This window comes from Pongo pygmaeus, chromosome 18 (assembly GCF_028885625.2).
Source record: "Pongo pygmaeus isolate AG05252 chromosome 18, NHGRI_mPonPyg2-v2.0_pri, whole genome shotgun sequence".
NCBI lineage: Eukaryota > Metazoa > Chordata > Mammalia > Primates > Hominidae > Pongo > Pongo pygmaeus.
The window spans coordinates 43926793-43952187 of NC_072391.2; the positions used below are offsets into that span (position 1 = coordinate 43926793).

Genomic DNA, 25395 nt, shown 5'->3' on the forward strand with positions numbered 1-25395 from the left:
TTGGCTGGGTGGGCTGGTTTCTTCACCCATTCAGGGTAGCCAGTGTCCTGACCCCCAGCTCATCCATCATAGCAAAGTGTCCGGGATCTGCAGGCACCAAGACCCAAGAATGGAGATGCTGTGTTCCCAGGCTTCGCGGCAGCTGCCCTGCATTGGTCGAGCAGTGCGGGGGGAGGGCACGGGAAAGGAACATTCAGGGCTCTGTTCCAGGCGTTATTCTCTCCCTGTGTTGGGCTGGCCCAGGGCCCACAGCTGTGTGTTGGTTCCTGTGCCTCACAACTGTGACAGATTTACTCCCTGTGAAGAATGGGCTGTATCCACACCCCAGAAATCACCCAGGTTCAGAGAGCTAGGCCTGGGGTCTGCAACAATTCAGTCAGGCTGAGCAAGGACCCCATGCCAGGAGCCCAGGCCAGTGCCAAGCAGTGGATCGGGCCCGCCCCTTTGCACACAGAGGCTTGGGTAACTGCCCACACCCTCAACCTTTTGGGATCCTGGCTGTGGGATCAGCGCGGGGGCTGCACACTCCTGCAGCCAGAGCCTCTCCAGAGTGCCTGTACCCCCATGCAGTGGGCAGTGCTGCCCTGGCTCTCCAGACACAGTGGCTGCGTCTGGATGCCACTGGGAATCTTTTTTTTTTTTTTTTTTGAGACGGAGTCTCGCTCTGTCCCCCAGGCTGGAGTCCCAGGCTGGAGTGCAGTGGCGGAATCTCTGCTCACTGCAAGCTCAGCCTCCCGGGTTCACGCCATTCTCCTGCCTGAGCCTTCCGAGTAGCTGGGACTACAGGTGCCCGCCACCATGCCCGGCTAATTTTTTGTATTTTTAGTAGAGACGGGGTTTCACCGTGTTAGCCAGGATGGTCTCGATCTGCTGACCTTGTGATCCGCTCGCCTCAGCCTCCCAAAGTGCTGGGATTACAGGTATGAGCCGCTGCACCCGGCCGCCACTGCAAATCCTTATCCATGTTGGCCAGACACTGAAGAACTCAGCAGATGGGCTGCAAGGGGCTTAGAGGACCCCCTTCCCCGAGAAACATAGCTTGTAGGACTTAGGCCCTGTTTATGATGGTCCAGAGCCACTTCCGAGACATCTTCTTCAGTCCCCCATGCCTCCTTGCTTAGGGCTTAGGGGTGGCACACTAGGGCCAGAAAAACATGTTTGGCTGCTACTTTTGTCTCTTAAGCCCGCTGCTTTGTTGTTGTTTTTAGGACACAGGGTCAGGCCAGGCGAGGTGGCTCACACTTGTAATCACAGCACTTTGGGAGGCTGAGGCGGGCAGATCATTTGTGCTCAGGAGTTCAAGACCAGCCTGGGAAACATGATGAAATCCCGTCTCCATTAAAAATACAAAAATTAGCTGCGTGTGGTGATGCTTGTCTGTAGTACCAGCCACTTGGGCGGCTGAGGCATGAGAAATGCTTGAACCTGGGAGGTGGAGGTTGCAGTGCACTGAGATCACACCATTGCACTCCAGCCTGGATGACAGAGGGAAACGCTGTCTCAAAAAAAAAAAAAAGAGGGTCTCACTCTGATGCCCAGGCTGGAGAGCAGTGACGCGATCATAGCTCACTGCAACCTTGAACTCCTGGGCTCAAGTGTGATACTCCCACTTCAGCCTCCCCAGCAGCTGGGGCTATAGGCATGTGCCACCATGCCTGGCTAATTTTAATTTTTTATAGAGACAAGGTCTTGGGCAACTTGAAACTGTTGCCCAGGCTGTTGTTGAACTCCTGGCCTCAAGGGATCCTCCTGCCTTGGCCTCCCAAAGTGCTGGAATTACAGGTGTGAGCCACCACGTCCAGCCACTAGTTTTTACTTAAAGTGTACATTACTGGTTTTGAAAAGGCCATGCCTTCTAAAGTTGCTTTTATTCACACATTGCATGAAAAGGAGAAAAGATAAGTGTCACAAGCACAGAGTTATATCTGTAAAATTTGTATTTGGGGTACCTTTGGGGAAGGGGCAGCTGGAGACAGGACAAAGGCCAGGCCCTCCCACCCGGGCTGTGGCCACCAGCTTGCTGAGCCCGTTTTTCCTCCCACTGTGACCCCGGTGACCTTGTTCCTGGGCCGGCTTTTGTAAGATGATATTTGTACTCTGCTAAGGGCTTTCACGCTGTTTGTTTCAGGTAATCCTTTCAGCTGCCCTGGGAAGTCCTTGAACCTGTTGTTGACTGCATTTCTCCCAGTGGCTGATTGGGTTTATCAGGGAAATGTGCAGGATTCCCACGTTTCCAGGTCCCCATAATTCTCCATGTCAAACTCTGCTTTCGCCTTTGCAGCAGCCAGGGTGTCCTTCTGTCACCTCCCCAGTGATGTCGCAAGGGTCTTGGACTTCTCTCTGTAATCTCTCTTCTGTGCTACCCACACTGCTCAGGCAGTGGCCTCAATTTGCTCTTCAGTCAGTCTTTTTAATCCCTGATGCTTTTTTTTTTTTAATGTGAAAATCAGCCCACATTTTTCATTCTGCAAAGAATGGTTTGCAAGAAAATGACCCTGAGGATTCCCTGCTGATCCATGTCTTCTGATGGGGAGGGTGTCCTCAGTGTCCCTGGCTAGTCATTTAGACCATTGCGGTAGAGCTGCGCCTGGGGCAGGAGGCAGAGGAGTCTGGGACCCTGTGTGCCTGACATTTGGCATGTTCTGCTGCTGACCCCTGCCTCCCTCCCACACATCTGGCCCAGGGCTGCCTTTTAGACTTCCTTGTGTGGTGGCAGTCAGGCAGCGGAGCAGCAGCTGTTTGGGATGCTTGGGCAGCCAGGAAAGCTCTTCCAGCCCTTCTGGAAAGTGGGAGGCAGAGGAGGAGCACAGTGGTTAAGAAAAGTGACCTTGGAATCTGGCTTCCTGTACTTATATTCAGTCCCAGCACTTACATTAATCAGTTATGTGGCTGGGCATAGTGGTTCACCCCTGTAACCCCAACACTTTGAGAGGCCAAGGCGGAGGATCGCCTGAGCCCACAAGGTTGGGGATGCAGTGAACCATGATCACACCACTGCACTCCAGCCTGAGTGACAGAGTGAGACCCTGTCTCTACAAAATGGTAACAATAAGTAATAAATAAAATTATGTTGGTCGGGCGCGATGGCTCACACCTGTAATCCTAGTACTTTGGGAGGCTGGGGTGGGTGGGTCACATGAGTTGGAGACCAGCCTGGCCAACATGTTGAAATCCTGTCTCTACTAAAAATACAAAAATTAGCTGGGCGTGGTGATGCACGTCTGTAATCCCAGCTACTCGGGAGGCTGAGACACAAGAATCACTTGAACCCGGGAGGTGGAGTTTGCAGTGAGCTGAGATGGCACTACTGTACTCCATCTTGGGCAAGAGAGCAAGCCTCTGTCTCAAAAAAATAAAATTATGTGACCTTGAGGAAGTTTCTACCCTTTAAGAGCCTTGATTTCCTCATCTGTCAAATGGGATTAATACTAGTTCTTCCTCATGGGGTGGCTGTGAAGGTTAAATGAGACCAGGCATGTCAAAGGCCTGGCACCAAGTCAGATACTTGGTAAGGCTCAAAATAGGGCTGTTTATTAATATCCTGCAGGAACCTTGCCTGGCCTCTGGAATCCAGGGTTTAAGAGTTTCTAAGTAACCACCTGTTGCTTTCTTTCTGCTCAGGGTATCAAAAAGCCATTCACAGAGGTCATCCGAGCCAACATTGGGGACGCCCAGGCTATGGGGCAGCAGCCAATCACCTTCCTCCGGCAGGTGAGCCGCCCCCAGGAGCAGAGGCTGCAGGAAGGCAGGGCCCTGGGCTGGGCGGGCCGTCATAGGGGCCGTCCTCTGCCCCCTCGATGTCCAGGCCCTCCCAGCCTGATGCCCTCTGGCTGTCTCCCTTAGCCTCCTTCCTGCCTTTCTGAGGTTGTTGAAAATTCCCAGACCTGTTTTGGGGTTGCTCTGGTGTAGGAGGCTCCCAGGGAGACTCTTCCACGGGGCGGGGTCCTGGGAGCTGAGTTAGGAACTTGGTGGGCAAAGGCAGTGGTGGGGTAGGCAGCAGCCCAGGGGACAGGGAAAGGCTGGCTGGGCTGGGAGGAGGCGTCGGGGGGCAGCAGGAGGTGTCATGGCGGGGGCAGGATGTGGCTTCCCACTTGAGGCCCTCCTGGGTGTGAGTGTGGGCTCTGCTGCGTACCAGCTGGGTGGCTTTGGGCAGGTGGAAGTTGGCAGAGTGCCACCTCGGGAGATTGCCAGGCCTTGGTGAGGTGATGAGTGCAGAGGCCTCCTGGGGCCCAGCACAGGAGCTCCAGATTGGGGACGGCCACTGTGAGCCGCTGCACCCCTGGCTGCCTCTGCAGTGACCCAGCTCCCTCCTCAGGCTCCAGGAGAAGGCGGCTTCCATGTTTCAGTCTGAGCACTACTAACCTCAGTGCTGCCTGGGCTGGGATTGTGGGATTATGGGATTGGTGGGCTGGAGGCGGTGGCGTGGGAGATGCCCCAGGACAGAACAGAGGCGGGAGACCCAGTGTGTGACAGCTTTTTCTAGAAGGACTGAGGCCTGTTTTGTTTTATTTAGGTTTTGTTTTTGTTTTTGTTTTGTCGCCCAGGTTTGTTTTTGTTTTGTTGCCCAGGTTGCAGTACAGTGGTATGCTCTCAGCTCACAGCAACCTCCACCTCCTGGGTTCAAGCAACTTTCCTGCCTCAGCCTCCCGAGTAGCTGGGATTACAGGCATGCACCACCACACCTGGCTAATTTTTGTATTTTTGGTAGAGATGGGGTTTCTCCATGTTGGCCAGGCTGGTTTCAAACTCCTAACTTCAAATGATCTGCCCGCCTCGGCCTCCCAAAGTGCTGCGATTACAGGCATGAGTCACCGCACCGGGCCTGTTTTTTATATATATATATATATTTTACATATATATATATTTTTTATATATATATATTTTACATATATATTTTATATAACATATATATTGTGTATATATATATATTTTTTGAGACAGGGTCTTGCTCTGTTGCCCAGGCTGGAGTGCGATTGTCACGATCACTGCTCTCTGTAACCTCAAACTCCTGGGCTGAAGCAATCCTCCTGCCTCAGCCTCCTGAGTATCTGGGACTACAGGTGTATGCCACCACACCCGGCTAATTTTTAAAATTTTTGGTAGAGATAGGGTCTTGCTGTGTTGCCCAGGCTGGTCTCGAATTCCTGGGCCCAAGTAATCCTTTCCTGCCTCAACCTCCTGAGTCACACTGGGATTGAGGCCCATTTTGGATCAAAATGCAGTGCTGTGTGTGGTTAAGGTTCATGGGCTAGGGCCATCAGGGAAGTTGAGCCCCGGGAACCCCAGTTCCCTGTTCCCTGCCTTGTTCTCTGGGGCAGAGGGCTGAGGAGGGGCTGGGAGGGCTCAGCCCACAGCTCCTGAGGGAGTTGTCACAGAGCAGTGAGGGAGAGGAGCTGAGGCTGGCCCTGGTCTGGGGGGCGCTCACTGGGCCTCCCTCCCACAGCCACTGCTGCTGACCCTCGGAGCAGGCCTGCAGCCCTGGATGTTAGAGTCCCCATGCTGGGCCCAGGAGGGGGAAATGAATCAGACCACACAGAGTGGCTCTGCCAGGGAAACGAGGTGGGAGGAGGCCAGAGGGCCCTGACTTCCCTGGAGCGTGAGCTTTGAAGGGGAGGGCCAAGCGAGAGTGGCCTCTCAGGAGAGGTCCCCTCATGGACCTGGGTTTAAGTTGTGGCAGGCTTCAGAACAGGCCTTACTCAGCCTTATTTGCTGGAGACGTGTTCCCAGGTCCAGCCCTGCCATTGTGCATGGCAGGCCCAGCCTCTCCAGCCTGGTGCCAGCTGCCTCCAGCCTTCACACATCTCCTCTGACCTGCACGGGTGCCCCTGGGAGGCGGGCAGGCCAGCTCATTGCCCATTGTGCAGATGAAGAGAAGCCAGGCTCCATGAAGCCAGGCGCTCACTGAAGTCACCCCACTGGTGTCAGAGCCACAAGTCCTGACCCCCTCAGTGCACCTTGCTTGGCTCCTCGGTGCCAGCCTCAACTTGCCGGGCGAGTTGGGGTTACTGGCACTTTTGTACACATTTGCTTGCTTAATCCTGTTAATTTGTGGGGTTGGGGTGATGTTCTCTGTTACAGAGAAGAGAAAGCTGGTCCAGTTTTCATCTAGGGAGGAAAGGGGGTGATGAATGCAGGGGGAGGGGGCCTAGGGCGTTGGGGGAGCTCAGGCTGGGAGTAGGGGGTTCTGCAGCCATGCTCCACCCTGCTGGGCATCGCCTGCCCGCTGCTCTGCAAACCCCTGATTGTGCCTTGGGTGTGTGAGCCCACTGTCCCTAGCGGAAGAGCTTGGGCCAGGGGCGAAGTAGCAGCCTCATTCTGATCGTTGGCTCCTCTTCCAGCAGCCCAGGTCATAGTGCATCCCAACTCTCAACTTCTCCCCTTCTGCTACAGAGAGCCCAGCGTTTTCCCCTCCCGCTCCCAAGCTCCCACAGGCTGAGTCCTCGCAGAGAGGCTTGCGTCAGCCCCGTCCCTGGGAGCTGTCATCCTCCCAGTGGCCTCTGTGCTCCTCCCGGAGCTCTAGGAGTGGGGGTGCTGGGAGCTCAGCCTGTGTCTTGTTCCCCCAGGTGATGGCACTATGCACCTACCCAAACCTGCTGGACAGCCCCAGCTTCCCAGAAGATGCTAAGAAACGCGCCCGGCGGATCCTGCAGGCTTGTGGCGGGAACAGCCTGGGTGAGGCCCCAACTTGCCAGGCCCCCAGGCGTGAAATGAATGAGAGTTCCCAGGCAGCCCCAGCCTTGAGCGGAGGGTCCTGCGTGCGAATGGGTGTGTGAACGTGTGTGGGTGGCTGACAGTGCGCAGAGTAAACAAAAAATAGCATCCTCTTCCCACTCACACCTTGCTGGCCTCCAGTTTATTAAGCAGGTGGTGCCGTTGCCACCTTTAGGTGCAAGTGCCTGCATCATGCCGGGTGTGGGTCCTCCTCCTCGGAGCCAGCCTCATTGGACGGCAGCTGAGCCTGCCTTCGTCACAGCAGGTTTCAACCAGCAGCTGGAGGCCGGGTAGAAATGCAGTGCCCAGTTTTGTTCAGCATCCTTGCCTTTCTGTGGCCTCCAGCTCTGAACATGTCCCTGCACTGTCTTGGAGATGGCAGCCAATTGCTGGGGAAGGGAAGCACCTTGGGACCCCTCCAGCCCCTTTCTGTGGCTTTCTTCAGTCCGATGGTGCCAGTACCCCCTGGTACTTCATGGTGTTCCCCTCAAGCTGGCCCTCACTCATCCTTTCAGGGACCCATGCCCCAATGTCTGCATCCTGACGTGGCACCAGGCTTCAAGAGTAGACCTGGAACTTGGCCCCTGTAGATATGAAGATGATTCTCTCCCTCCCCTGCGGTGATGGAGTTCCAGCCCCTGGGCCTCCAGCTTTTTGTTCTGTCATTTTCCTTCCTCTGTTTATTTCTGCTGGTTCCTTCATGCAGCACCCACGCTGGGAATCTGGCTTCCTTCGCCCTGAGGAAAACTGCTGTTGTTCTTAGAGTCTTCCTAGGATACGAGCCCTGATGTTCCCGAAAGTGGAGCTGAGGGTGGGGACAGATTCTGGTGGCTTGCTCAGCAGGGGAGTGGCCCCCCCTTGTTGTCTCCATCTCCTGCCACCCCTGCCAACTTTTTCTGCTCCGTCCCTTATTGACGGCCCTGTGCTTACCCTCCTGGCTGTGGCCCCCCTGCCCTCCCTCTGAGTCTGGGCACTGTCTCTCTCAGGAGGGGGCCAGCTGCCCCTTGCTTTCCCACCTGCCAGCCTGGATGGGGTGTGGGCTGGGGCCTTGTATGCCAAGACCTAAACCACAAGCTGGCAGAAAGCAGCCCTGCAGCCCAGAGGCCCGGCTTCCAGGCTCGTTTTCCCCCTGCACCCTCTGCCTGGCCCCGAGGGCAAAGGTGTTTCCCAAAGACCCCATGGCCATAGGCCTAAAACTCCTGGAAGCCCCCAACTGAGAGGCAGGGGGAGGGGAATGTGCCTTTTGTGTGTCTGATGTGAGTGTCTGGGGACCGGGTACGGATTTTTGTTCCACATGCTAAGCCTCATCAACAGGTTTTTGCAACTTCAGGTGAGCCAGAGCTGGGGTAGTGGGGATGAGAGACTGTGTCCCTGTGAGTTCCCTTGTGGGGTGTTACAGCAAAATACCAGTTGGCCCTCATGGTTTTTGGGACCCACCCTGAGCCCTGTTCCAGGACCTCATAAACACAGGTGAGGTAGGAGTGCTTGGAGTCTCTCTCATCCTTCAGCCAGGAAGTACTTTGTACCCACCTCCTGGGCTTGCAAGGAAGGTTCATGTGTGCTAAAGCCCCTTGTTAGCTGTAGTCAAGCCCTGCCCATTCCAGGGGGCAGGACAGTGTGGTCCTTCGCGTGACAGGGACATAGTGGTGTTGCTCTCTGTTACCTACGCTCTGGGCAGCCTGAGCACTTTTCTGCCTACAGGAGTAAAAAGAAATGGGGCATGTCACTATGCTCCATGGCCACCCTGACCCACAGGGAGATTATTAAATATGTATACAAAGTCTTGAAGCTCACCCAGGAGATTTTATTTATTTGTTTTTTTGAAACAGAGTGTCACTCTGTTGCCCAGGCTGGAGTTCAGTGGTGCGATCTTAGTTCACTGCAACCTCTGCCTCCCGGGTTCAAGCGATTCTTGTGCCTCAGCCTCCTGAGTACCTGGCGCCACCACGCCTGGGTAATTTTTGTATTTTTAGTAGAGATGAGATTTCACCATATTGGCCAGGCTGGTCTTGAACTCCTAACCTCGTGATCTGCCCACCTTAGCCTCCCAAAGTGCTGGAATTACAGGCGTGAGCCACCGTGCCTGGCCACTCAGGATGTGTTTTTATCATATCCTTTAAAATTACTTCTTGGGCTGGGCGTGGTGGCTCACACCTGTAATCCCAGCACTTTGGGAGGCCAAGGCAGGTGGATCACCTGAGGTCAGGAGTTAGAGATCAGCCTGGCCAACTTGGCAAAACCCTGTCTCTACTGAAAATACAAAAATTAGCCAGGCATTGTGGTGGGTGCCTGTAATCCCAGCTACTTGGGAGGCTGAGGCAGGAGAATTGCTTGAACCCGGGAGGTGGAGGTTGCAGTGAGCTGAGATCATGCCATTGCACTCCAGCCTGGGTGATGAGAGTGAGACTCTGTCCCTTCCAAAAAAAAAAAAAAAATTATTATTTCTTAGCAGGGCTTCATGTTTTTTTTTTTTTTCTTTTTTTTCCTTTTTAAGAGATAGGGTCTTGCCCTGTCACCCAGGCTGGAGTGCAGTGGTGCAATCATAGCTCACTGTAACCTTGACCTCCTGGGCTCAAGCAATCTTCCTGCATCAGCCTCCCAAGTAGCTGGGACTACAGGCACATACCACCACACTCGGCCAACTTTTATATTTTTTGTAGACATAGGGTCTCACTGTTGTCCAGGCTGCTCGTGAACTCCTGGGCTCAAGTAATCATCCTGCCTCGGCCTCCAGAGTAGTTGGGATTACAGGCATGAGCCACCACACCCAGCAACTTCATTTGTGTTCTGTTTGATGAGCAATTTGGTTCTCAGGTTTGTCCTGGATCTCAATGGGGTTGAGGTAAAACCTAGCACCTGCCTGGGGTGGGGCAGGAGCTGTGTGCCCTTGTCCAGCCCCTCCCTGAGCACGTACCAGGCTGTGTTCTAGACACCAAAGACACTGGTGAGCAAGGTGGGTGGAGCTTCTGTGCTCACGAAGCTATCAGATTTGGGAGAAACAAACATGAAAAAGAATTTATACGAATGTATAATCACTAGTTCTCACGAGATCTTGGAGAGAGCTGCAGGATTATAACGAGGGGCTCTAATGGAGAGGAAGAGCTTAAGGGGAAACGTGGCATTCACGCTCATGGGGAGGATGAGTAAGAACCTGCAAATGCATGCCGGACCAGCGAACAGCGTGTGCAAAGGCCCTAAAGTTGGGACCTCCGTGTGACTGAATGAAGGGGCCCTAGGGCAGTGATGTTCGATGAGGTGGGAGTTTGGCAGTGGGTCCTCAGCAGGGTGTAGTGGAGCGCAGCCCGCAGTGGGCAAGGTGCTCCGAGAGAAATGCACAGAAGAAACGGGTAACAGCCCCTGCCCTGGAGGAACCAAGAGTCAAGAGTCAGCATGGGGAGGGCAGGGCTGCTTCTGTACAAAATACCTGGAGGGGCCAGCACAGTGGCTTACACCTGTGATCCTAGCACTTTGGGAGGCCGAGGTGGGAGAATTGCTTGAGCCCAGGAGTTGAAGGCCGCAGTGAGCTATGATCGTGCTGCTGCACACCAGCCTGAGCAACAAAGTGAGACCCTGTTTCTTAAAAGAAACTAATAAATAATAAAGTAACTGGAGAAATTATAGGCTGAGAGATTGGCTGGAGGTGGAGCAGAATCTTTAGGGCAGGCCTCCTGGAGACAGACTAGAAATGAGCCTAGAAGGGTCAGTGTGGTTTGGAGCATAACGTGAGATCTGAAGAAAAAGAAACCCAGGAGCCTCCTTGGAAGGGTAGAAAGTCTGTGATCCGCAGAAGTAACATTCAGAGAAGCAGAGGGCTTGCTAATGGGTGAAGGCCTGGGCGTTCAGGGAAGTGGATGCTCTTAGAGGCACGAAGAATTGGAGGCCCTGAGGAGTAGAAGGTGGGGCATTGAAAAAGGGTGAAGGGAAGCAAGGAGTCCTAGAAGGTCTCTCTTACAGAAGCTCAGAAATAGCAACTAAATCACCTAGTGGGGGAGGGCTCTAACACCAGCATCTGCACCTACCCTTTTTTAAACTTACAAAATACTCTAAATGTATTAGAATACTCAAAATAACATGCCAGAAGCCCATGCCCACCACCCAGAGTGACACAAGTTAACGTTTGCCAGTTGGCACCTTAGAGTGTTGGTCTGGCTGCTCCTTTTACAGCTGTGCAGAGCCCAATGCTGCACAGAGAGGCTGAGGCAGAGCTGGGGGATTCCAGTTCAGGGCTTTTTTTTTTTTTTTTTTTTTTTTTTAAAAGACAGGGTCTCAATCTGTCGCCCAGGCTGGAGTACAGTGGCTCAATCTTGGCTCACTGCAACCTCCACCTCCCGGATTCAAGTGATTCTCCTTCCTCAGCCTCCTGAGTAGCTGGGATTACAGGAACCTGCTACCACACCCGGCTGATTTTTTTTTTAGAGATAAGGTTTCACCGTGTTGGCCAGGCTGGTCTTGAACCCCTAACCTCAGGTGATCTGCCTGCCTCAACCTCCCAAAGTGCTGGGAGTAGAGGCGTGAACCACTGCGCCCGACCCCAGTTCAGAGCATTTGACTGTGTTCCTCCTCGATGCCAGGCCTGGACTGATGCATGCTGAGACCCCAGAGGAGAATCTGCTACTTCCAGTTGCCATCCTGCCTCCTGGGGGTGGTTTTTGCAGTAGCCACAGAAGGAATGGTTTGGTTTTCTTTAAATGTGGTGTAAAATTCAAAAGGTCTAAAAGAATATACAATGAAACGTCTGCCTTCTACATCTGACGCCCAGCCCCCATGCACTTCCACAGGGAATTCACCTCACCAGTTTGAGTCTTCTTCCAGAGAGGTCTTGCACCTGTACAAATACATCTTTCCAGTTTATTTTCAAAAACCTAAATAGCGGCCTGACATTTAAAAAAGTCTTTTTTAAGGGGGTAAAAATGTTAACGTACAGCTGGAATGCATTTCACACATGCACACATCGATGTCTCCCCACCAGGCTCTGGATATGGAGCTGCCAACCCCCCTGTACACTCTGTCGTGGGTCTTTCTAGTCAATACCCCCACCCCAGAGCAGTTAACCACTGCTCAGCTTCCGGGACCATTCGTTAGTTTTACCTGTTTTTGAACTTAATATAAATGACTTTCAACCCTAAATGGCAGCGGGAGGGTATGTTCACATGGGACTGGGGGCTGGAGGATGCCTTGCAGTCCCAGGGATCTGTGGTTGGTGCTGGTCAGAGCCCTGGGTGCCTGGGGCTGGCCAGTGGTGCTATTGTGGGGTTTTTATTTTTATTTTTATTTATTTTTTTGAGACAGGGTTTCACTCCAGGCTGGAGTGCAGTGGTGTCATCATAGCTCACCGTAGCCTCTACCTCCCGAGCTCAAGTGATCCTCCCAGCTCAGCCTCCAAGTAGCTGGGACTATAGACGCACGCCACCGCACCTGGCTGATTTTGTATTTTTTTGTAGAGCTGAGGTTTCACCACATTGACCAGGCTTGTCTCAAACTCTTGGGCTCAAGTCATCCTCCTGCCTGGCCTCCCAAAATGCTGGGATTACAGGTGTGAGCCACTGCACCCAGCCCAGGGGGTGCTATTTTGGAGCCTAAATGTTGGCCCACTCTCAAGTCCTGTGGAACCATGTGTAGGCAACCATGGTAAAGGCATGGGAATCCCAGCTCTAGTGACTGACATTGTCACAGATCACATATAAATCCGAGGAGGGTGGGTGGAACAGGTGTGGACACCATTTGACTGAGTAGAAGCCAGGGCCTAGAATAATGTGTAACACATAGTAGGTACTCAGTCAGTACTGGGTGAGTGAGTGGATGAGTGGATGGATGTGTGGGTGGATGAGTAGATTGGTGGATGGATAGAGGCGTGGGTGGATGAAGCCGAGACAGGTGGTTAAGCAGCTTGCCACAGTTCCAAAGCAATGGGAGTTGGGCTCCGCCCGAGACACTCACCCCAAACAGGCATCCCTCTGATTATATGGTTATTAATTATATTGACCCTGTGGAGCCAGACATCCTGCCTCTGTTACTGTCTTGCCTGCTGTCTTACAGGGTCCTACAGTGCTAGCCAGGGTGTCAACTGCATCCGTGAAGACGTGGCTGCCTACATCACCAGGAGGGATGGCGGCGTGCCTGCGGACCCCGACAACATCTACCTGACCACGGGAGCTAGTGACGGCATTTCTGTACGTGTGAGGGTGGCTCGTTGTTATCCGGTGTTTACCCACATGAAGAGCAGCCTTGCCTGTTAGGGCCCAGCATTGGAACTGGCTAGCAGGGAGGGTGGCAGCACAGGTGGCCACCCTCTGGTCCCCCTGCCCTGGCAGCCTGCAGTCTTTGCCTCTTTTAGTCTTCATGAGCCTGGACGCTACTGCAGCCTTGATTTCAGTCCGGAGTGCACACCAGCAGGTCCAGCTGTAGAGAAGCCGGGGGATACCCGAGGGTAGCCACTGGCCTTTCTGTGGTTCTGCGCATATTGGTGTTCCTCCTGTGTCAGGTGCTGGGGAGACAGTGGGAAACCAAACACATCATTTGGCCTCTGCCTACACAGGCAGAGCAGACCAGCTGATATCACAAAAATAAATGCACATCACAAGCTTTTAGTTTCTCTTCTGCAGTAGAGAAGGACAGGGTGTTATGGGAAGGAGCAGTGGGAACTCCGACCTGGTGGAGCGGGGGCAGGAAGTCTCCAAGGAAGGCTGAGTAGACACCGACCTGAGGGACACACAGGAGTGAACTGGGAGAGGGGGTGTGCTCTGAGCTGAAGGTCACTGTGTGCAGAGGCCAAGAGCTGGCAGGAATCTGAGTGCTGGGAACTGGAGATGCTGGGGGATGAGTGCACAGCAAGGGACGGAGTTACCAGGCTTGGTCTGGCAAGGCAGCTGGCGCCAATACAGGGCCTTAGAGGCCACGCTGAGGATTTGGGTCATTGTGCTAAGAACAACAGGGAGCCACTGAAGGGTTTGAAGGAGAAGGAGGTGGGGCAGTTAGATTTCTGTTCCTAAGTTTAAATTTTGACTGGGAGGGGCACAGGAGGCAAGAGGAGGTGGCTTGGGCTGGGGTCAGCTACCGATGGGGTCGGGGAGGGCTGAGGCCAGTGGTTACCTGCAGTCTGGAGTGCAGTGGAGTTACTTGCAGTGGAGTCTACAGTCCTGGGCTTGGGGGACTGGTGGAGCCTGCAGTCCTGGGCTTGGGGGACTGGTAGAGCCTGCAGTCCTGGGTTTGGGGGACCGGTGGAGGTTTCAGTCCTGGGCTTGGGGGACTGGTGGAGCCTGCAGTCCTGGGCTTGGGAGACCGGTGGAGCCTGCAGTCCTGGGCTTGGGGGACCGGTGGAGCCTGCAGTCCTGGGCTTGGGGAAGTGGTAGAGCCTATAGTCCTGGGGTGGGGACTGGTGGAGCCTGCAGTCCTGTGTTTGGGGGACTGGTGGAGCCTGCAGTCCTGTGTTTGGGGGACTGGTGGAGCCTGCAGTCCTGGGCTTGAGAGACTGATGCAGCCTGCAGTCCTGGGCTTGGGGGACTGGTGGAGTCTGCAGTCCTGGGGTGGGGGACTGGTTGCCTGCCTGTCCCTTTCTGCACACCCCTCCCAGGGCCTGGCATGGTGCTGGGTGCTGTCAACTCATCTATTCTCAGGGAGCCATGTGCTGTCTGAACCCTTCCTTTAATGGGGCTGTCTTTGTTTCCTGACCTGTAAGGCTTTTGTTTGTTGAATGCTTTTTTCCTTTCCCAAAGCGTTGCTTACACATTAAGCTCTTATTGGAGCCCATGGGAAATGGAGGCCCGGAGACATTAAGTGGTCTACCTGCCTTGAGTCAGTTCTTGTGACATTTGGGACTCTAACATTGGAGCTCCAGCTACCAATCACATCATCTTCCATTGTCTTCTGCTGTCAAGGCCTTTCTTGAATCCCAGAAATGCCCAGTGTGGGAAGAGGTCCTGGAGGAGGGAAGGGGGCGTGTCCACAAGATTCAGCGGAAAGAATCAAGTCATTGTACTTTAAAATCTCGTGGCATTTTTGTAGCAAGGAACTGAGTCTGAAAAAGGACCTATGCCCGTGTTTAAGGTGGAGACTCTCCCTGCAGAGGGTTTTGGCTAATTAATTCAGTAAATTACTGGCACCTCAATACCCCAAAGGAATCCCATGGCCTGGTTTCTCAGAAATTAACTTAAACAAGCATCCTGCTCAGCTTGGAAAACAGGTCAAAGCGCCACCTGGTGGCAGTAGATGGGTATTTTATCCCATTTTAAGAGTCCCCTGTTGGGGTGGGTGTGGGGTGGGGTCTTTCCAGACTTGGGCACTAATACTGATAACACACATTCCTGGGCCCCACCCCTGACATAGGGAATCAGGATTACAGGAGCGGAGTCAGAATAATTCTGAGACAGGGCTAGTGTGAGAACTATTTTAGAAGTATTAAAAATACAAGTATTGAGTCTTTTTAAAAATATATTTTTTTAAAAGAAAAATAATATTTTTAAATTTTTAAGTAGGGAGGTGGAGGTCTCACTATGTTGCCCAGGCTGGTCTCGAACTCTTGGCCTCAAGCGATTTGGCTGCCTCAGTCTCCCAAAGTGCTGGGATTTTAGGCGTGAGCCACCGTGCCCAGCCTGAGTACTGAGTCGTTGACTACATGTACTGCACTGTGCTGAGAACTTTAGAATGTTGTATTTTGCTTACTCCTCGCAGCTGCCCTCATTTTACAGATGAGAAAACTGAGACTCGGGGAAGTAAAGCGACTTGCACAGAGTTGGACTGGAGGCATGCAGTGGGGCCACGGGTAAAAGGCTGGGTCAGGGATGGGAAGTGGTGCTGGCTTTCTAGATGTGACTTCTCTGTTGCAGACGATCCTGAAGATCCTCGTCTCCGGGGGCGGCAAGTCACGAACAGGTGTGATGATCCCCATCCCACAGTATCCCCTCTATTCAGCCGTCATCTCTGAGCTCGACGCCATCCAGGTGAACTACTACCTGGACGAGGAGAACTGCTGGGCGCTGAATGTGAATGAGCTACGGCGGGCAGTGCAGGAGGCCAAAGACCACTGTGACCCTAAGGTGCTCTGCATAATCAACCCCGGGAACCCCACAGGTCTGCACTTTACTTCCTCGCCAGTTTCGTAGAGGGTGGGGGTGGCTGTCTAAAACACTGGCTGTCTAAAATACACTGGCTGTCTAAAAACCAAAGAGTTAAATAATTGGAGGTTCTCTCTGCCCCTAGTTTCCCTTCCAGATTTGCTAACCTAAAGCCATAAAATTTGCCACAGGCCACCTCAAGAGGTGAGTAGGCCAGGTACGGTGGCCCATGCCTGTAATCCCAGCACTTCGGGAGGCTGAGGCACCTGGATCACCTGAGGTCAGAAATTGGAGACCAGCCTGGCCAACATGGCGAAACCCTGTCTCTTCTAAAAACACAAAAATTAGCAGGGCATGGTGGTGTGCGCCTGTAGTCCCAGCTGCTCAGGAGGCTGAAGCATGAGATTTGCTTGAACTTGGGAGGCAGAGGTTGCAGTGAGCCGAGATTGTGCCACTGCATTCCAGCCTGGGCAATAGAATGAGACCTTGTGTAAAAAAAAGTCAGTAAATGCAGATGTTTTCTTGGGCAGTTTGAATAATAATTATTATTTTATAGAGATTGGGTCTTACTCTGTGGCTTCAGGCCTGGCTGAAGTGCAAGTGGTATGATCATAACTCACTGCAGCCTTGAACTCCTGGAGATCTTCCTGTCTCAGCCTCCTGAGTAGCTCAGACTACAAGCAGCACCACCACGCCCAGCTAATATTTTAATTTTTTATTTTTATAGAGACAAGGTCTTGCTGTGTGTCCCAGGCTGGTCTTAATTCCTGGCCTCAAGTCATCCTCCCAAAGCACTGGGATTATAGGCATGAGCCACTGCACCCAGCCAGGGTTGTATTGTTATTTTTAAGACTGGTTTTTTGGGTGTTTTTTTCCCTGTTCTTACATTTGCAAAGACTTGCCTCCTTGAGATTATTTACTCACAAACTTACCATTAATCATAGGCCTCATTTTATCGTCACTCCTCCTTATTTTTCTGAACCGGTTTTGAGAGTGCTGGTGTGTGTGTTGGTTTTTCTTTGATACAGCACTGCTGTGTACCTTTAAGGTCTGAGAGGAAAATGTCATATTCAAAACAAAAGCAACTAAACCAAAAAAACCACCAATTTCCAGAAGTTGAAAAGCACCCCCGATTTTGCATATTTTTCTTTAAAAAAAAAAGTCTGCAGTCCTGCCTGTGTTGATCTTTCTGGGCCGCTGGCTTCATATGCTCCCAGTGCTATTTGGACACAGGGAACAAGGGCTCCTCTCTCCTCCTTTGTTGAGATAAATTGGGTCAGGGCCAAAATGCATTGGAGTTGGTTGTGGAATCTGTTTCTCGGGAACATCAAATGATGCTTCAGTCAGCTGAAAACACCCCTTGAATTCCCGAGTGCAGAAAATGGGTGCAGCTGGCGATACCACTGGCTTGTTTACCCCAGCTCCTGGGAGTGTGGGGGATAAAGATTCAGTAGGAAAATAACATAGAGCTGGTTTCTCAATCCTGGTTGTACATTAGAATCACAAAGGGAACTTTGAAAAATCTCAAAATTGAGGCCACACCCTAGGATCTCTGAGATATCGGTAGCCTGTGCTGCCGAGGGTGAGATCCACTGCCTCAGAAGCATGGTGCCCAAGCTGCGGGGCCCCACTTCAGACACTTGGATGTAATTGGGCCGGAGTATGGTTTGAGAGTTTGCATCTCTAACAAATTCCCGGGTGATACTGATGCCGGGCCCAGGACCACACTTGGGGTAGCAAGTTCTGCAACATCTTGGGAAAGATACTGTACCTAGTCCACAGAGTCAACACATTCTTGGCCAGGTGTTTACATAAATCTTTTCACCTGACTGAGAAGTCATTGTACCAGAGACTCTCCTGCTCTGAGTGAAGAGGTCATTTTCTATTAATCTGATATATTAACATAAGTAATTTTTATAAAGAATAACTTTATGAGTGGGCAGGACCTGGCCTTGCTCCCGGGGTCTTCACTGTGTGAGAGTCAGTCAGCTGTGAGAACAGGGTCTCTGGAAAATAGAAAACCACCTGTGGTGACCATATGTCTTGTCTGGACCACACACTGTGACCAGGGTGGCTTAAAGGTGTCAGAGTGGACTGGGTTCTTAAACTGGGGCCCTTTTGGTTTCAAGACAGAAACCCAACTTGAGACTGAAGGGATTGGAGGGTGGAACTGTGGAGTGCAGGGTTGAAGCAGTGCACCTGAGTCAGAGTCCGTGTCACAGGAGCCTCAGTCCCCTCCTCGGCTCTACCTTTCTCTGGGTTGGAGTCTTCAGGAAGAATCCATCCTTGGAGTGGCTTCAGCACTTTCAGCCATTGCCATCAGCTGAGCTACCTTACAGCAGAGCCTCTTCCAGAGTTTTACCATTCCCAAGTTGGGTCACCTGCCCATTCCTGAACCAGTCAAATCCCTGGGACTCTGATTGGCAGCTCTGTGTCCCAGGCCTCCCGCTGGAGTTCCCCATAGGACAGTGGTATTAGGCCATTCTTGCATTGCTATAAAGAAATACCTGAGACTGGGTAATTTTTAAGAAAAGAGGCTTGATTGGCTCACAGTTCTGCAGACTGTACAGGAAGCATGGTGGTATCAGCTTCTGGGGAGGCCTCAGGAAGCTTCCAGTCAAAGCGGAAGGTGAAGGGGGAGCAGGCACATCGCATGGCAAGAGCAGGAACGAGAGAGAATCAGGGTGGGGCAGGGAATGCCGCAGACTTTCAGGGTCCGCCCCCATGACCCAAACACCTCCCACTAGACCCACCTCCACCATGGGGAATACATTTCAACGTGAGATTTGGGTGGGGACAAACATCCAAACTACGTGAACAGTCGTGATCTGTCACTCAAAGGAGGATGCTCAGTCACCAGCTACAGATGTTCCCATCAGCTTTTGGGGAATTAATTTGGCTCAGCCTCGAAAGGTACTTGGGAGACCCCTCTCCAGCCTTTGGGGCCTGTATCAAAGCCATGTCTCATGTCTCCCCCAGCTGGGCACAGCTGTGCCCTGGCCCCTCTAATGCCATATATGACATTCCCTCCTCCTGCACCACTGTTCATGCACTTATCTGTTCACTGGCTCAGCGGGCATGCTCTGAGGTGCTGGAGAGAGGATAAGGCACTGCCCTTATCCTCACGCTGACGTGGTGTGTATGTAACAGCAGAATTATTTGCACACACTGGGTCTCATTTCCTTTACTGGGCTGAAGTCTTTTTAAGGCTCTGGTTCTTGCTTAGTCCCTTGTGTTTCCTTTAGCATTTAGTGAACACAGCTTTTCTGGTGCTCAAATCCTGATTTGCATTCCAACAGGATAAAGTTTGTGGCATCACAAGCATGGAAGGGCAAGACCAGGAGGAATTACAGGCAGGTTCTGCTGTCCTCAGAAACCAGCCCTTCTCTGTCTGTGAGAATAGTGGCTGGTTTCTTATAGAAACTGGGGCCTGCCACCCTGCTGGCATCCCAGAACCCTGAGCTTTTTAAATAGGAAGCCTAGTTGGTGCTTTCTTGGCAGAAGAAAAGTTGGTCCGTTAGTAAAGGAATTGGTTCATTGCTTAGCTAGTTCAAGATAGAAATTCTAATGGAATCATGCCACAGTCTTACAAGGTACGTGTGTATGTTTTTTCCAGGCATATTTTTTATATTTTTCCATAGACCAGAATATAGGTATTATTAACAAAAAGGTAAGATACTCTATATACTGTTTTGCATGTGTGTATATGTACATATATATATATATATATATGTACACACACACACACAATAATAGGCTGGGTACAGAGGCTCATGCCTGTGATCCCAGCACTTTGGGAAGCTGAGGTTGGTGGATGGCTTGAGCCCAGGAGTTTGAGGCTGCAGTGAGCTAGGATCATGTAACTGCACTCCAGCAAGAGTGACAGAGCAAGACACTGTAAAGAATATACATACATGCATGTATAGACACATACGTACACACACTTAGATATATATGTAATATACACAGGCATATAGTAAGCAAACATGGCCCTTGTTAAGAAGTTAGCAAGCCTGATAGTAGTGGTGGTTTTCCAGAGGATATTGTGAGCACATCAGATATTCCTGGTGCCACACTCAAAGCAGGTCTCAGGAAATACTGAGGGAAGGTCCCATTTCTACCTCGTTGCGTTTACTCCTTCCCTCACCTGTACCCATGGCATTTCACGTGAACGGATGGATCACCATCTTGCTGTTTGCACTCATTTCTCTAAAATGGGGGCTGGGTGCGGTGGCTCACGCCTATAATCTCAGCACTTTGGGAGGCTGAGGCGGGTGGATCACTTGGGGTCAGGAGTTCAAGACCAGCCTGGGTACATGGTAAAACCCCTTCTCTACAAAAAATACAAAAGTTAGCTGGGCATGGTGGCTCACGCCTGTAGTCCCAGCTATTCAGGAGGCTGAGGCAAGAGAATCACTTGAACCCAGGAGGCAGAGCTTGCAGTGAGCCGAGATTGTGCCACTGCACTCCAGCCTGGGTGACAGAGTGAGACTCCATCTCAAAAATTAAAGAGAAATAATAAAATGTGTTGTAAGTGTTCTCTGTTAGCGTTGAGTCCTGCAGCGTGCTCGTCTTTAGTGATGCATGGTAGCAGCTGACAGGAGACACCAAAGCTGGTGCCCAGGCCCATTCACTTAGCATTTATTCTGCAGTTATTTATTGAGCATCTGTTGAGTGCTGTCTTCGAGGGCAGACGATGAGTGGGGAGAGGCCTTGTCTCTGCCTTGTGGAGCTCATGGGTGCCTCTCTGGGGAGAAAGGGGCTAACTCTTCACCCGGTGGCCACAGCCAATGCGAGTCTCTTCACCATCTGCTGCTGGTGTGCAGTAATGGGGGGAGGGCACGAGCTGATAGATTTAACTCCTGCAGTTGTATTTTCCTGCTCTTTGTTTTATTTTTGAGACAGGGTCTTGCTCTGTCGCCCAGGCTGGAGTGCAGTGGCACAGTCATAGCTCACTGCAGCCTCAAACTCCTGAGCTCAAGCGATCCTCCAGCCTCAGCCTCCCAAGTAGCTGGGACTACAGCCATAAGCCACCACACCTGGATAATTTTTATTGTAGAGTTGAGGTGTTGCTGTGTTGCCCATGCTGGTCTGGAACTCCTGGGCTCAAGCGATCCTCCCACCCTGGCCTCCCGAAGCCACTGAGATTACAGGCGTGAGCCATTGTAGCAGGCCTTTTCTCCCTGCTCCTTATGATGCTTCCATGCCTTTCTGTTCTGCAGCACAGACATACCACACACACACCACACACACACACCACACACACCACACACACACCACACACCACACACACACACACCACACACCACACACCACACACCACATACACACACACACACACCACACACCACACACCACACACACACCACACACACCACACACACACCACACACACACACCACACACCACACACACACACCACATACACACACACACACCACATACACACACACACACACCACACACCACACACACACACCACATACACACACACACACCACATACACACACACACACCACATACACACACACACCACACACACCACACACCACACACCACATACACACACCACATACACACACACCACATACACACACACACCACACACACCACACACACACCACACACACACACACCACACACCACACACCACACACCACACACACACCACACACCACATACACACACACCACATACACACACACACCACACACACACCACACACACCACACACACACACCACACACACACATACCACATACACACACACACCACACACACACCACACACACAGCACACACACCACACACACCACATACACACACACACCACACCACACACCACATACACACACACACCACACACACACACCACATACACACACACACACACCACATACACACACACACACACCACACACCACATACACACACACACCACACACACACCACACACACACACCACACACCACACACACACCACACACACACCACACACACCACATACACACACACACACACCACACCACACCACACACCACATACACACCACACACACACACACACCACACACCACATACACACACACCAGAGACACGCACACCACATACACACACACACACCACACACACACCACATACACACACACACCACACACACACCAGAGACACGCACACCACATACACACACCACACACCACACACACACACACCACATACCTACACACACACACCACATACACACACACACCACACACACACACCAGAGACATGCACACCACATACACACACACACCACATACAAACACCAGAGACACGCACACCACACACACACACACCACATACACACACACACACCACACACCCCCCCCCACACACACACCACACACACACCACACCCCCCCACACACACACCACACACACACACACACCAGAGACGCACACACACCACACACACACACCACACACACACACACCACATACACACACACCAGAGACACGCACACACACCACACACACCACACACACCACACACCACATACACACACACACCAGAGACACGCACACCACATACACACATACCACACACCACACACACACACCACATACACACACACACCACACACACACACCCCACACACACACACCAGAGACACGCACACCACATACACACACACACCACATACAAACACCAGAGACACGCACACCACACACACACACACCACATACACACACCAGAGAGACACGCACACCACACACACCCCACATACACACACACACCACACACACACCACACACACACACCAGAGACACGCACACCACATACACACACACACCACGTACACACACCAGAGAGACACGCACACCACACAGACACATATTACACACACTGCACACAGACACCTACACATGCACATGTGTGTGTGCACACACATACCCCACCACACCTACACGAATACCACATAGACACACACCCCACCACACCTACCCACACACCAAATACAGACACACACACCCCACCACACCTGCACACACATTACACACCACACACAGTCACCCCAACACACCTACACACGCAACATATACAGACACACACCCCACCACACCTACACACCAAATACAGACATACCCCACCACACCTGCACACATTACACACCACACACAGACACACCTCAACACACCTATACACACACCACACCTAGACTCACACCCCCACCTACGCACACACTACAGACACACACACACCTCACCACACGGATACCCACACACACCACATACACACACCCCACACACAAACTCATACACCCCACCACACCTACACACACACCCCATCACACCTACACACACACCCCATCACACCTACACACATACCACACAGACACACACCACACTACACCTACCCACACACCACACAGACACACCCACCACACCTACACACACACCTACACACACACACCCCACCATGCCAACACAGCACACATAGACACATGCACATGTGAGTATACGCATGCACACACCCCACCACACCTACACATACCACACCACACCTACACACAAAGCCTTCATAAAAATAAGAGCCGGGCCAGGCGCGGTGGCTCACACCTGTAATTCCGGCACTTTGGGAGGCCAAGGCGGGCGGATCATCTGAGGTTTGGAGTTCAAGACCAGCCTGACCAACATGGAGAACCAACATGTCTCTACTAAAAATACAAAATTGGCCAGGCATGCCTGCAATCCCATCTACTCGGGAGGCTGAGGCAGGAGAATGGCGTGAACTCGGGAGGCAGAGCTTGCAGTGAGCCGAGACTGCGCCACTGCACTCCAGCCTGGGTGACAGAGCAAGACTCCGTCTCAAAAAAATTAAAAAAAAAATAAGTCAGGTGAGAACCCCTTCTCCCTCGCATAAGTGGCTGAGGAGAGTCAGACACACAGGCTGTTCTTCTGGGCGTCCCTGGAGGCCGACTACACCATCATGCATGGCAGCTGGGGAGGGGGGGCCTCTGGGGGGGTGGTTCTATGGGTCTCAAGGGAACACGGCACTGAGTGATTCTGGATGGCCTTCTGACCTGGGGACAATTTAAACAGCATTGCAACCGACATTTTGGTTTTCTTGGGGATTTTATAGGCCAGGTACAAAGCAGAAAGTGCATAGAAGATGTGATCCACTTTGCCTGGGAAGAGAAGCTCTTTCTCCTGGCTGATGAGGTAAGAGTGTCCCCACTCAGAGGGAGCGGGCACTAGCTTTCTCTTCTAGAGGGAGGGACCCAGCCCCCATTGTTCTGCAGCCAGAGAGAACTGTCTTGGTGTTGGAGGAATGATTCTGGCCTAGGGTGAGGATATTCATTGTTACAACTTGTGGGACTGTGACTTAAATTACCCCTTTATTGGTTTGTACTCTTGGTTGTAAATTTCAGAAATTCAGCCCAAATCACTTAAGCTCCAAAAGAAAAAGGAAAAAGAAAAAATGCCGGTGGGGTCACAGGTGCGCAGCTGGATCCAGGGGCTTGGACCTTATCTTTCAGGTCCTCTTTCCCTTTTCCACCCCTCTGTGTTGGCCTCATACACAGGCTGATTATCTTCCCAGCCTAGAGATTCCCAGCCTAGAAAGAGGGCTTTTTGCCCTGGTGGTTCCAGCAAGTCTCAGAATTGAGCCTCATTGGTTCAGCCTGAGTCACACACCCATTGCTGAACCAATCACTGTGATGTAGGGGTTCCAGTATGCAGATTGGCCAGGCCCAGAGCATAGGGTGGGCCCTCTGCTTTCTTCTCCCAAACCTCCAGATAGAGAACCAAGGAGGGTTATTCCTTGAGGGCCAACTGAGCGGCTCCTACCCAACAAAGGAGGGTGGGTTCCCAGTGGCAGAAATGACTGACGCCCACTCCTCATACAGCTGCAGTTCTGTGCCTCCCAGCGCTTCTGTATCTACTGTCTCATTTAATTCGCTTACATCTCAGGAAGGGATCTTAACCCCATACCTGTTGCTTCTTGAACTCCAGTTCTGGAACCAAGGTCTGCTCATTCTTTTTCTGCTTTGTAAGAAAGAAACTGAGGTTCCATCAAATCCTCTTTTTATTTCCTCTTCATTTCTGCATGGTTTCTGGCGAGCTGCAGCTTCTAGCCCGCTGCCTTCATTTCTTTGCTCCTTGTCACCCCCCCACACATGCCACACACATTAATGCAGACACACACACACGCATACACACAGACATACAGACAGACATACACACATATACATACGTACATACAGACACACATAGACACACGTACATAGACAGACACACATACATACACACACAGCTTACCCATCAAATTGTTGCCTTAATAGTAGATGGGCCTGATATCTTCATTTCTAAAGGAGAGAAAGGGCAGCAGAGAGACCCATGGTTTTCCTCATGACCTGGTATACAGAACTTCCTTCTGGGTCTGGGAAGATGAGGACGAGGAGGACAGGGCCTGGCTTGGCAACGGAGCCAGCTTGAGCCTCCGACTGATCCCCAGGGCCCCAGAAAGGCTCAGTTTCTCTGATCGCCAAAATAGGTGGGGAATTAACCTCAAAGGCCAGGGTGGGTGTCTGCCAGCTGTGAGTGCTGGACTCTGGGGACTGGAAAGAACCAAACGGGTGTAGGTGCTGCTC

General features: G+C 52.0%; 1 protein-coding gene across 2 annotated transcripts in view; it reads left to right on the forward strand.

Annotated features, from left to right (window-relative positions):
• GPT2 (glutamic--pyruvic transaminase 2) overlaps positions 1 to 25395 on the forward strand; it is a 49224-nt gene that overhangs the window by 10698 nt on the left and 13131 nt on the right. For both annotated transcript variants that reach the window (XM_054452890.2, XM_054452893.2), the window contains exons 3-7: positions 3622 to 3711; positions 6564 to 6672; positions 12748 to 12881; positions 15534 to 15777; positions 23886 to 23965. In XM_054452890.2, the coding sequence (XP_054308865.1) occupies positions 3622 to 3711; positions 6564 to 6672; positions 12748 to 12881; positions 15534 to 15777; positions 23886 to 23965 (657 nt within the window). The remainder of the gene's footprint in view (positions 1 to 3621; positions 3712 to 6563; positions 6673 to 12747; positions 12882 to 15533; positions 15778 to 23885; positions 23966 to 25395) is intronic.